A 13,485-nucleotide genomic window follows, 5' to 3' on the forward strand; every position below is an offset into this window, starting at 1 on the left:
CCAAAAATAAATAAATAAAATAAATAAATTTATTTAAACAGAACAGAAACAAAAACAGATCAACTACAACAACCAAAACCAAAAAGAAATGCAAAGAAGCAAACAAAACAAAAACTGCTCTTCTCTGCTTTATAAAACTTCCCCCCCTCCAAAAAAAAATGCTTATTAATACGTTACTACTGAATTTGGGTACATATATAGATACAGATGACTTATCTATTTGATTGTATGTTTGAGTGGATAATGTGAGGGTGTGAAGCATAAAACTCAGCACCCTGCCGAATACAGTTTCTTGAAAGGATAAGACATTTAAGCCTGAGATATATGTTGTTTGAAGTCCAAAATATTTTCTGCAAAAACGCAGCTCTGAGTTATGATGAAAATGAATTGTGTAAAGAATTTGTAAATCGTGCCCACTCATACACTCCTCTTTCACAGTTCTAATTCTCTTCTGTATCTTTCTCTTGTATCTTAAAAGAAAAAAATATGTATATATGAAGATATTTTTCAGTATAATTAACCACATTCTCCTTTGACACCATAGCCATTGTTTCCACTGGAACTTCCTCTAATGGAATATGTTGTGTTCTTACCAGGAAAATAAAAGCAATTTGTTTTCTATTGTCTGAAGCATGAGAGTTGTTTGTTCTCAGCAAGCTTTCCCACAATTGCCCACCTCTCTCATCTTGTTTCTTTCTACCTGTCACCTATCTAAGGTGGGGTATTGCAAACCTCACCTTACCTCCTACACAGTACACTACTTCTTAGCCCTTTCTGAATTACAGCCTCTCTTGAAAATCTAGCTATTTTCTTCCCAGAAAGAAAAAAAAAAAAGCATAAACACAAATAGAGACATTTCGCATACAATTTGGGGGGCCTTCATAGACCCCTTAATGCCATCTAAGGAGCCCTGTTTAGGGACCTCAGGTAAGGAATTTCTGCCCATGAGCAACCCCTTGGGAAAGGCAAGAATGAGCTGGGAGCATGGTACCTGTGTAAGATTTGACACCTCCAACGTATTTCACAATGTACATAAAGCTTTATCCAAGGCAAAACTTTTTAAGCAAAAAGGAATTGTTAAAGTGAGAAAATGATATTAGACACCTAATTCCCAATAACAGTGCCTTTGATTGCTGAATTCTGAAATAAGTCAGTGTTACAGGGGAAAGATCCAGGGCAATTGGCCAAGTCATTATGGTAAAAAATTCATTTTATGCACAGTGTTTTAACAATCTTTTTTTTCCAAACAGATGAAGAGTTTAAAGAATTCCTCTACTAATAATATCATTTATTTTCAGAGTACAGTGAAGTGTAAAGTAAATGGATAAATAAATCTCAGTTAAAAGAAAATTTACACTTACCAAGATCACCAAAATACAAATCCATTAAAAATAGACCTTGTTTTTGATGTCTATTTCACATTATCTAAATACATCCAGTTATGCACATTTACATTTTTATTTCACATCTTTGCATTCTTGATATACATAAAACAGGACAAAGAACACATATGCAGTATTCAGCCTGGAAAATCCTGCTTGGGGCAAACAAGATTCTCAGCTGCCTTATTCTTTCCGCACATGTAAAAATATAATTCTAAATCACTGGAGTAAAAATCAAGATGGGTATAAGAAAAAAAGTGACTAAATTTTTGTGTCACCTGTGGTTATTTGTACTTGGCTTTTAAAATGGTCGTCTAATTACTGAATAACTATTCAACGGGTAACAATTCTTTGGGAGCTCCTTAAATGATTTCAAGAAGCTTCGCTGGTTGTTTCTGGGGTTCTTGTAATCTGTATGCAGTTGACACTAGCTACACACCAATGCTGTATATTCACCTAAGATCTTTTTAAACATAGTAGTCAATGTTACTATCCCTCTTTTGTGAAAATATCTTGCCAGGCTAGAAAACGAACAATTATTTTTTCCATGAGGCAAAGGAAAAGGACAGACCAGTGTAATACAGTACTAATTTGAAAGGAAATAATCACATTGAATGAAAGACTTTACCATTTTAGTTATCTTATGAAATTCAAATATACCTAAATCACACCATGATTCTAGACGACTGCATGTTCATTCTGTTCAATGTTGCCCATGAGATCTTTTGTATCACTAGTTCCTGGACTCGATCCACTGTTAAAATAGAGAGTGTTCTCAAAAGTGTCCTCTCGAGGGAAATGCACACGTCTTTTCTTATAAAAGAAATACGCAGCGAAGCCAGCACCCGTTATAATCAGGAGGATCACGATGACTACCACTCCTGCCACGTTGGAAGATGGTTTGGAAGGGCCCATCTTCCTTGGGTCAGCTATAAATAAATAAACATATTAGGAAACGAGTTAAGGGGAGGCAGAGAGTAGAATGCTATGGAAACAATACAATTTTCTTCTTAGGAAAACTAAAATTCATAAATTTTCTTTCCAGTGACATTTGCCAAACAGAATGCAGGACATGAAAACAGAAGTCCATGTGACACAGAAGATTATTTTACATGTTAAGATGATTATGCAATTGCAAGAATATTTCATGTATCTATGTAGCCCTGAACTAGTATAATATTTTATTTTATTTTATTTATTTTTTGTGTGTGTGTTCATGTGACCCTTATTTTATTTAATAATGGCCCCAAAGCCCAAGAGTAGTGACGCTGGCAACTCCAATATGCCTAAGAGAAGCCATAAAGTGTTTCCTTTAAGTGAAAAGGTAAAAGTTCTCAACTTAATAAGGAAAGAAAAAAAAGTTTGCTGAGGTTGCTGAGATCTACAGTGGGAATGAATCTTCCATCTACAAAATTGTGAAACAGTAAGAAAGTTGTGCTAGTTTTACAGTTGCGCCTCAAACTGCCAAAGTTACGACCACGGTGCAATATTTTAAAATTTTAAAATATTTACATCTGTTTCAAAATAATTTGGGAAAAAAGAAAGTGAGTGGTGGAAATTTGAACACATGAGTATTAGTTCACAAACAGCACTTATGAAGTTAGTAAGGGGGCTTTAGGCAAGCTATAAATCTCACTTTGAGTTTTTTTAGCAGCAAACAACATGAGTGAAAGAGGATCAGTTCCTTATTCAAGCTGTCCATAAAATTAAAATTTAAAACATTGCTTAAAAAAAAAAAAAGAAAAGAAAAAAATCACAGGGATTCCTAAGAGAAATTTCCTCCATGGGTTCTCATAGGGCACCCCTTTGTAACAGAGCAATCAATGTCCTCAGTAAGATCTATAAAAACACCCACCTGACTCCAAGGCCTGCTTTTCTAGGGCATCATCTAAGGAAGGTCGATGTCACAATGACAAAGGCTAGTATAGCTCAAGAAATGCGACTGAGAGTGCAGGGCGGGTAGGAAGGGATTATTGTGGTTTTTAAAACAAACAAATTTGATTGATATATTACTAATATGGAAATTAAAATTTCAAAATGGTTTTACCTTTTGTTGTAATTAATGTATGAGTAGGTTCAGCATCAACAACTGTTTGTAAAATAAGAAAATAATTAAATACTGTTTGTAAAATAAGAAAATAATTAAATACTTATTAAAAACCCATAATAATTGCATGTAGATAGTGAGCATTATTTAGTTTACAAATACATCAAATCATCCATGTTGGATTTATGGTGATATATGATATAGACAGACAATAAATAGATGATAGATAGATAGATAGATGACGGATGATTGACTGATAGATAAAATCTGCATATTTGCATAGATAGATTGATCTATCTATCTATCCTATAACAGCATCCTATAGCTGCATGATGAGTTTGAATACATTGGAAGATCTGAAAATATGATCTCCCCAGTTGCAATTGAGCCACTGATACTCACCCTCAAAATCTACCCAATCTACCCATAAATAATATATCGTAGGCTAGCAGTTTTGAAAATGGCTCACTGAAGCATAAGGTATTACAAGGCATTTGAATGAAAAATAAAATAAGATTCCAACATTGCACCAAAGGGTGTGGTATCTTAGAACAGAGCTTTCAAAGAATGAAGAACTACGCAATTCTAAAATAAAATAAAATCTACCAGGGATGGAGTGTTAATTTATCCAACTCATTTATTTAAATCTCTTATCTAATTTATAATTTTGTCTCTTGGGAAAGATATTACATGAAGTAGAATGGCATAAAACATTATGGATGTCCAGAGAGTATCACAGCATGGGCATATAATATTATTAATTCCCCCAGCCCCTGTCCTGACATGGTCTGTCATTCAATCTCAGAAGGAAACTTAATTGGTCTTACGTGATTTGTTCCTTAATAAATTCTCATTCCTCCCCACCGTCCACTTTGGTTTGGCCAGGGTAAGTATTTCACCCCTTCTTCTCTCACGCCACAGGCCTGGCTCTCCAAACTGCTCACAACTTCGCAAATCCATATGCATGGATATCCCATTATAAATGTATTGATAACACCAAAATCATTATGTCAGTTAAGCAGAAAGAGAGTGCTTTGTGCTCACTCAAAACTGCAGACAGCAACTGATCACCACGGCAGATTGGATTTCTCACTTATAAGGAGGGAGAGGTTGCAAGGAACCTGTAATCGCATTATATTGATAATTACACACCTGATATCTTAATATTTGAAAGAGATGGGAGCCTGGAAACACACATACCATAGGACAAATTCTAACTTACATTTTGGCCTTTTACAAATGTATCCTTTGTAGGAAGAACAGTGAATATTACTCCAAAATCCAGAAGATGCATATAAAGCGACACAATCATTTCTTTCACCAGAGGGATCTCCTGTTTTCCAGTTGACAAAGGAGACTGGGTTGTTGTTTATCCATAGCCACATTCCTGATTATCAGAGAAAGTCAATAAAAATAGAAGTTAAAAATAACTTGCCTTAAAATAAATTCAACTTATTCATGTAAAATTTCTAAGCATGTTATTTTATACCGCAATCAACAGCTGTTTACAACCAAAGTTTTCACAGGCAAGATAATAGTAACTAGTTGTTACAGGGAAACTGAGAATGTGTTTCTCATGTAGTTTTAGTTGAAAATTTATTCCTAATTAGTATAAATATGTAAACTTATCCTCCCCTGATTGTTTTTTTCCTGGCAAAAGATAGAAAATATTTTTTAAAACTTCTTTAACTTAGCTACAGTAGATATTCTTTAATTAGCAGCTTTCAAGATAGCCTAATATGTGAGTCATTTAAATTTTCACTTCTTACCTCAAATGAAAATATGAGTCTGAATTTTCAAACTCTTCACAAATTAATCATTACTTAAGGCAAGACTTTCTAGGACTGAAAACTTGTTTTACCTACAACATTTTGAAATGTTTGTGATTCAATAATCATGTTGCAAAAATTACCTTCAACATTTCTATACAATCCTATCCAAAAGTTGGCTTTGCTTTGAAGTGGCTCAACTCGATATGACAGGAAACTCGATTCAGCAGCACTTTCAATGGTAACCAGAGAGGAACCTGCAGAGTACAAAAGAATAAATATGATGGCAGTATATTTAAGTAGTTGAAAATATTTTTATAATGATAGTATTGATATTAAGAGCAATAAAAATCATCCCACTATCTCCACTTAAGGAGAAGAATTTCAAAGAGTGGCCATTTGGCTTCTAAGAATTTGTTTCCATTCTGAAAATATTATTTTTTAAGCATCATTTGTGTACAAGCACTTAACGACTCACTGCAGGATATACAAAGATGAGTAGGACAGAATGTTTAAGAAGGTTATGGTTCAGTGGGTAGTAATGAGTTGAGAGTATAAAGAAATGTATTAGGAGAATATTTGTTTTAGGGGAAGCAACTAAACGGGAGCATGGAGGACACAGAATTTAAGATACATCTTAAATTCTGTGTCCTCCATGCTCCCGTTTAGTTGCTTGGATGTTGCTTGGATGGACAAATGAGGATGTTTTATAATGATTAAAGTTTTAATTCATCAAGAAGATATGACAAATATAGACATATATGCACCGAACAATAAAGCCTCGAAATACATGAAGCAAAAACTGACAAAGTAGACTTCTCCTGACTCAGAATTTAAAGTAAAAACTCATAGGGAGTTTTAAAACTCCCTGTGGCAACATAGAAGCCTCCTGAAATTCCCTTCTCCCACATACAAACCAGTGAACATCTACACATGGAGCAATTCTCTCAGTAAAATCCAGAAACTCAGTGACTCCTACATATAGGGCAACTGAGAAAACACAAACATCTAAATGAGTAGGAAAGGCTGAGACACACTCTCTTCATAAACCCCACCCATGGCACAGTGCCGTATAATCAGGAGGGAGCCCCTAATTTCCAGCTTCTCCCTGAATAGAGAAGGGTTTCAACCATACATCTAGCACCCCAAATTTTTAGGCTCCTGTTCCTCTATTTGAATGAATAGGCGCCCCAAATGCCTAACTCTGGAAGCTAATGGGGTTTGCAGCCACGAGACCCACAGGACCACAGAAAACAAAGCAGCAGTTCTTAATGGACACCAAACACTTGCCATGGCTATTCTCCCAGGGCTCAGCTAAGAGGGAACAGATAAAAATGCCTATCTCTCAGTCTTTCCCTAGAAGGGGACTGACTGCATACTTTACAACCTGCTGCCTGGGGGGTCCAGCTGCTAATTTGCATGCAGCAAGGGGCTAGCTGTGAACCTCCTGGGGGAGCTGGTGGGCCCTTCTGCCACCTTCTTCCTCCGACTTGCTGCAATGATAAAATCAGGTCACCAACAGGTCTCTGGAAGGAGCTTAGACACACACCTGGCTTATATACTTTCCCAGGTGCTGCCTGAGGGGCCAGCTTCTAATCAGTCTGCTTTTATGTGCTAACTGTGATCCTCTCCTTTGGGATGTCATCAGGTATTGGCACACCCTCAACCACTGGGAGCCACTAAAAACAAAGACGACAGCTTGTATAACCACAAAGTTTTGAGTGACAAACAGGAACTTGGGCTGGATTGACTGATGAGGTTCATCTCCCACACAAGACCACTCTCAAGACTGGGAGAGGTGTCTCTTTTATCTAATGTGCAGAAACCAACACAGAGAGTCAAGGAAAATAAAGAAAAAGCAAAATATTTTCCAAGCAAAAGAACAAGATACATCTCTAAACTGATATTAATAAAACAGACACAAGTTATTTACCCAATAGAGAGTTCAGAATAACAGCTATCAAGATACTCAATGAGGTCAGGAAAGTAATGCATGAACAAAATAAGAATTTGAACAAAGAGAGAGAAAATATTAAAAAGTACCAGAGAGAAATCACAAAGCTGAAGAACACAATAACTTAAATGAAAAGTTCAATAGAGGTGTTCGACAGCAGACTAGAAAACTGGAAGAAAGAAACAGTAAACTCAAAGAAAGGGCAGTCAAATATATCCTGAGAAGCAAAAAGAAAAAAAGAATCAAAAAGAGGCAAGCTAGCTTAAAGGACTTATGAGACAACAGCAAGAGGATCAATCTACACATTACAGGAATTCAAGGAGAAGAGAGAGATGGGGGCAGAAAGCTTATTCAAAGAACTAATGGCTGATAATTTCCCTAACCTTGGGGAAAGAAACAGACATCTAGATCCAGGAAGCATAAGGAGTACCAAATATAATGAATATAGAGAGACAAACACTGAGACACATTATATTAAATTGTCAAAAATTAAAGACAAAGAGAGATTCTTAACAGCAAAAGAAAAGCAACTTGTTACATAAAAGGGAACCCTTGTAAGACAAAACAAATTTTTCAGGAGAAACTTTGCAGGCTGGAAGGGAGTGAGAAGATATATTTAAAGTGCTTAGAGATAAAAGCTTCCAACCAAGAATACTCTACCTAGCAAAACTGTCATTCAGAATTAAATGAGAGATAAAGAGTTTTCCAGACAAACAAAAGCTGAAAGAGTTCATCACCAATAGACCAGCCTTATAAGAAATGTCAAGGGGAATTCTTCAAGCTAAAATGAAAGGACACTAATTAGTAATATGAAAATATTTGAAAATATAAAACTCAATGGTAAATGTATAGGAAAATCCAGAATATTCTGATATTATAATGGTAGTAAGTAAATCACCTATAACTTGTATAAAGGTTAAAAGACAAAAGTATTAAAAATAACTATAAATACAGTAATTTGTTAATGTATACACAATATAAAACGATGTAAATTGTGACATCAAAAATATAAAAGGTCGGGGGAATGTAAAAATACAGACCATTTGCATACATTCAAAGTTAAGTTGTTATCAGCTTTAAGTACACTGTTATAACTATAAGATGTTTCATGTAATCTTCACAATAACCACACAACAAAACCTATAGTAGATACACAAAATAAAAGGAAAAGAATCTAAGTAATACTACTGAGAAACCATCAAATCACAAAGGAAGTGAGCAGAGAGGAAGAAAGGAACAAAGGAAGGTCAGGACAGACAGAAAACAATTAACAAAATGGCAACATTAAGTGCATACCTACCAATAATTTCTATAAATATAAATGGACTAAATTCTCCAATCAAAAAACATAGAGTGGCTTAATAGATTAAAAAAGAAAAAGAAAAAAAAAAACAAGACAACTATATGCTGTCTACAAGAGACTCAGTCCAACTTTAGGACATACATAGGTTTAAAGTGAAGGAATTAAAAAAAATTATTCCATGCAAATGATGTTGAGAAAACTAGACAGCCACATGCAATAGAATACAACTGGTCCACTATCTAACACTATACAGAAAAATCAACTCAAAATGCTTAAAGACTTGAATGTAAAACCTGAAATCATAAAAATCCTAGAAGAAAACACAGGCAATAAACTCCTCGACATTAATCTTTTTGTATTTGACACTAACAGCAAAGGGAAAAAAAGCAAAAATAAACAAATGGGATTACATCAACCTAAAAAGGTTCTGCATAGCAAAGGCAACCATCAGCAAAATGAAAATGCAACCTCCTGAATGGGAGAAAATTTCTGCAAACCACATGTCTTAATAGAGGTTTAATATCTAAAATATACAAGGAACTTATACAACTCAATAGCAAAAAAATAACCCAATTCAAAAAATGAGCAAAGGACCTGAATAGATTTTTTTTTCCAAAGAAGACTTACAAATGGCTAAGAAGTACATGAAAAGGTGCTCAACATCACTAATCATCAGGGAAATGCAAATCAAAACCGCAATGAGATATCACCTCACACTTGTTTAGGCTAGCTATTATTAAAAAGATAAGAGATAACAAATGATGCAGAGGATGAAGAGAAAAGGGAACCCTGCTAATGTGAATGTAAATTGGTACAGTCCTTTTGGAAAACAGTGTGGAGGTTCCTCAAAAAATTAAAAATAGAACTACCATATGATCCAGCAATCCCACTTCTTGGTATATATCCAAAGGAAATGAAATCACTATCTCGAAAAGATAGCTGCACTCCATGTTCATTGCAGCATTATTTATTATAGCCAAGACATGGAAACAACCTAAGTGTCCATCAACAGATGAATGATTAAGAAAATGTAGTATGTATATACAATGGAATATTATTCAGCCTTTTAAAAGAGGGAAATTCTGCCATTTGCAACAGCATTGATTAACCTGGAGGGCATTATTCTAAGGAAATAAACCAGACAGAGACAGACAAGTACTACATGATATTACTTATAGGTGGAATTTAAAAGTCAAACTCACAGAAACAGAGGGTAGAATGGTGGTTGTCAGGGAGTTGGGGGGTGGGAGAAATAGAGAGATGCTGGTAAAAGGGTACAAACTTTCAGTTATATGATGAATAAGGTCTTAGGATCTAATGTTTAATATAGTGACTACAGTTGATAATACTGTATGGTATCGCTGAAATTTGCTAAGAGATTAGAATTTAAGTGTTCCCACCTTAAAAAAAAAAAAGGTAAATATGTGACGTGATGGTCATGTTAACTTGACGGTTAGGAATCCTTTCCCAACAAATATGTGTATCAAATCATCATCTCTTACACTTTAAATGTATTACAATTTTATGTCAACTACACCTCAATAAAACTGAAGAAAAAAACTAAACATAAAAGTAAAAAGAAGTGAAAACTCCAGACTGACTTTTGAATGAACCTGAAGGAAATGAGCATGTAACCCTTGCTCGCCACTGTTGAATGAAGAGCCCTGACTTAGGGCATAATCAAAATTTAGTCACAAAGTAATTCAGTGAAGTATTCAGTGGGATTTAATTAAGTAGATTTTTTAATGCACCCCGAAAAGTTCACTTTATTTGACATTTTTAGTTCAGGAGGGAAATTGTTCATCTATGTCATGTCACTTGAGTTTTGTTTCGTATTTATTCACAAAGATAACCAGATCTAAATGCTTTTCTATTCATGGGAAAGCAAAATGGTTCCTGGGCACTTGTGAAGCCTGAGCCGATCAGTGTTAAAAGATGAACACAACACTCTGAATAATAATCCTAACAATTTAGAATATTAGGGCAGAAAGACTTGTTCAGCGAGTCACTGCTTTCTGCCAGAATTCTTTCACCTTTTGAGGCTACAATGTTAGAAATTACATTTGGGGGGCATGATGTTGACCTTTCTGTTACAATGTAAATTATTAAGACAAAGAAACAGGTATTTTTACTTTCCTTAGGTTTTTAATGTACAGTGTTACTAGTATCCTGGTAATCTAAATAGATGATTGTGGGATTTTCTGACGGTAAATGTGGCACTTACCCATTCGAAGACATTCCAGAGAAGCTTGGCCCCAGTTCCTTGTATATGAAGACTCGATATAGTAGCAGTGACCATGGAAAGGAATCCACGCTGTGTGCTCTGACTCGGGGCATCTACCAGGCAGCTGTGGAGGTTCAGTGGCAGGGATTTCTGTTAATAAAAAGACATTTCAAATAAAGTAAGACCTGAAGTTTCTTTAGTAAATAGAATAATATATCAGCCATTAAGGAAATTTTCATCGCCTATCATTACTTTTTTTTAAGCCCTAATGGTAACCATTTGGATATGCCATTTCTATTATTGAGTATTCTTTTTACTTTATCATTTTTTTTCATTTAAAATGTATTTCCATAGAAGGTATTATGGTATAACAGCGGTCAATCACAGTCATAATTAAGCATGTAGATCTATAGATACCTACGAAGACATTAATAAGTTCCCCTAAAAGGTCAACCAGAAATAATTTGCAAAGGCAGTCTTCCTTCTAGACACTTTTCCTTTTCTAGGATCCTAGCCCCTATAAAACCTTCTTAGCTATGACTGACATTGATGTTATAACTAAATGGTATAGGGAGAATTCTAGGACTTTACCACTGTCGGACTCTATAACTGTATTCTAGGACTGTATCACTGTAATATCACTGACTCTGATGAACCTACACATATTCTGATAAAATTATTTTGATATAGCTGTGTTGTCAACATCAAAAGTAATCATCATTTCCTGAGGACTCTGACATCATAGATTCAGAGGCCTATCCCAATAATAAAAATTCAGAAACGTATAAAGAGGAAATAAACTCTAGCAATGAAGAAAATTTTCTCTCTCTGTTATTTTGATCTATGTATATTTGTTTATTGCCAGGTCAGCCTTTGGTTAGGTGAAGGAATATGTTTTATCTTATCCTTAAGCTACCCCAAAACACGTGACTGTTTAAGAATATCAACGGTGGCTTGTATTAGCTTATTGAGAAAATTTCAAATCCCTTGATTGTTTTTGTGGATTCAATTACCGTCTGATCTTTTGCAGAGAAAATAAAAACTTTCATTGCAATGTGCTGTCTTCCAATAGCCGTCAAGATCCATATAAACACACGCTGACTTCAGTCTGGGCTCATCAGTGGCCCAATTAGTGTACCTCACCCTCCATTTATCGGTCCAAACATATTCATTATTGGTCTGCAAGAACAAAAACAACCATTAACATGGAGCCTGGCTTCGTTTAGAAGATACCAAAAGAACCCAGCAAGGAGTAAAAAGTATATTTAAGACTGTGATTTGACAAAGAATCTTCAACATTTGGGAATAAAAAGAACATTATAAATTATTTCTACCAACTCAAATTCAGGAAATGCAGCCTTTTTTAAGAAAAAACTACGTCTTCAAGCTCCCCATGAAGACATCGCTGGAAGCTATTCTGAAAAACACAGACTTAAAAACCTATGTCTTATTCTAGAAAACTCTCTTTATTTGCAGGCCCTCAGTGCAAAAGAGGGGTTTTACCTTCGGAACAAATAAAACACATATTATATTATCATTGAAATGATAATAAAAACTGAGTCATTTTCATTGAACTCATGGACCCCTGAGAGAAACACTTATCTCTTCTAATCTTCTTACTGTTTGGCTGTTGAAACAGGGCCAATGACAAATGACTTATGCAAGGTGACATGGGTGGATAAGAGAGGAGCCTAGGTCTCTTACCTTCCAGTTAGGTGGTCTTTCAACCAAAATGAATCTGATGGCATCTTTTAAAGATAATTGTTTTATTCAATTTGCATACTTCTTATTAAATTTATTTGGGCAAATTTATGGTCACATACAAATTAATTGACAACATCAAAAAGATTACTTATCAATAATGTTCTTTTGACAGTCTAAAAGAAATTTTACAGGTAAAGCCTCACAACAGATGCTGTATAACTTTCAGAGATAAGTGAATTTTTAAACCATTCAAACAGCTGTCCCCTTTTTAACTGCATTATTTAATTTACCAAAGCAATTACCAAAGATTTAATGACAAAATCAAAAGCATGCATTATCTCAAGTTAGAATTTTGTAGTATTCTACCATATTTAATCAAATAATGCTGGCATAATCATTAACTCCATAGATGTAATAAATATAACATTATTGTTTTAGTTATAAATGTTGGGATAATGGAAAGCTATTTAATCTTTCTAACAAAAAATAAAAGCCTATTTTAAACTCGTAAGAGAATTGGGACCATATTTGTGAGAAGAAAATATATGAATTATCAAGAGAATTAGTTACTAAAAATAGATTCAACATAGAAGTAAAAATGCCGTGCTTAAGTTTAAACACAGAAATCATTGTGTAACTACTTACTTTTAAATGTTCACTAACCTACTTAGGAAATACTCATTGCAAGAAGTGTAAATGTTGATCTCTGCATCATGGTTGAAGAAGTTCTACAAAGTCTGGCACCAATCTACTTTCCAGCTATACCCCCTTATCTCCTTTTATTTCTTCTTGGTACTCCTTCCTTATGAGCCACCATCCTAGACCACATCTATAAAGTTTGACTTTCTCCGAGAAGCCCTGTTGGTCCTCTCCCCTTGCACAAATGATCGCTTTTCGCTCCTCTCCCAGCTCTTTGTGTATACCTCTCTTTGACACTGTATTACCTCTTAATTACTTGTTAACATCTCTATTTATTGTACTAGGAAGTTTGCTGATTGACTAGTTAGATGGATGTATGGATGGATGGAGGATAGATGGATCCCCTGGCATCAGAGAAGACTCATTTTAGGAAAATTTTGGCAACTCCCACACCGCTCTTAGT

General features: G+C 34.9%; 1 protein-coding gene across 1 annotated transcript in view; it reads right to left on the reverse strand.

Annotated features, from left to right (window-relative positions):
• Positions 1-1,437: 1,437 nt before the first annotated feature.
• MRC1 (mannose receptor C-type 1) overlaps positions 1,438-13,485 on the reverse strand; it is an 88,968-nt gene continuing 76,920 nt past the window's right edge. Inside the window, exons 25-30 of the mRNA XM_059915265.1 lie at positions 11,693-11,858; positions 10,680-10,829; positions 5,342-5,455; positions 4,652-4,816; positions 3,430-3,471; positions 1,438-2,311 (exon numbers count right to left, since the gene is read on the reverse strand). Of these exons, the coding sequence (XP_059771248.1) occupies positions 2,061-2,311; positions 3,430-3,471; positions 4,652-4,816; positions 5,342-5,455; positions 10,680-10,829; positions 11,693-11,858 (888 nt within the window). The 3' untranslated portion in view covers positions 1,438-2,060. The remainder of the gene's footprint in view (positions 2,312-3,429; positions 3,472-4,651; positions 4,817-5,341; positions 5,456-10,679; positions 10,830-11,692; positions 11,859-13,485) is intronic.

This window comes from Balaenoptera ricei, chromosome 2 (genome assembly GCF_028023285.1).
Source record: "Balaenoptera ricei isolate mBalRic1 chromosome 2, mBalRic1.hap2, whole genome shotgun sequence".
Taxonomy (NCBI): Eukaryota; Metazoa; Chordata; class Mammalia; order Artiodactyla; family Balaenopteridae; genus Balaenoptera; species Balaenoptera ricei.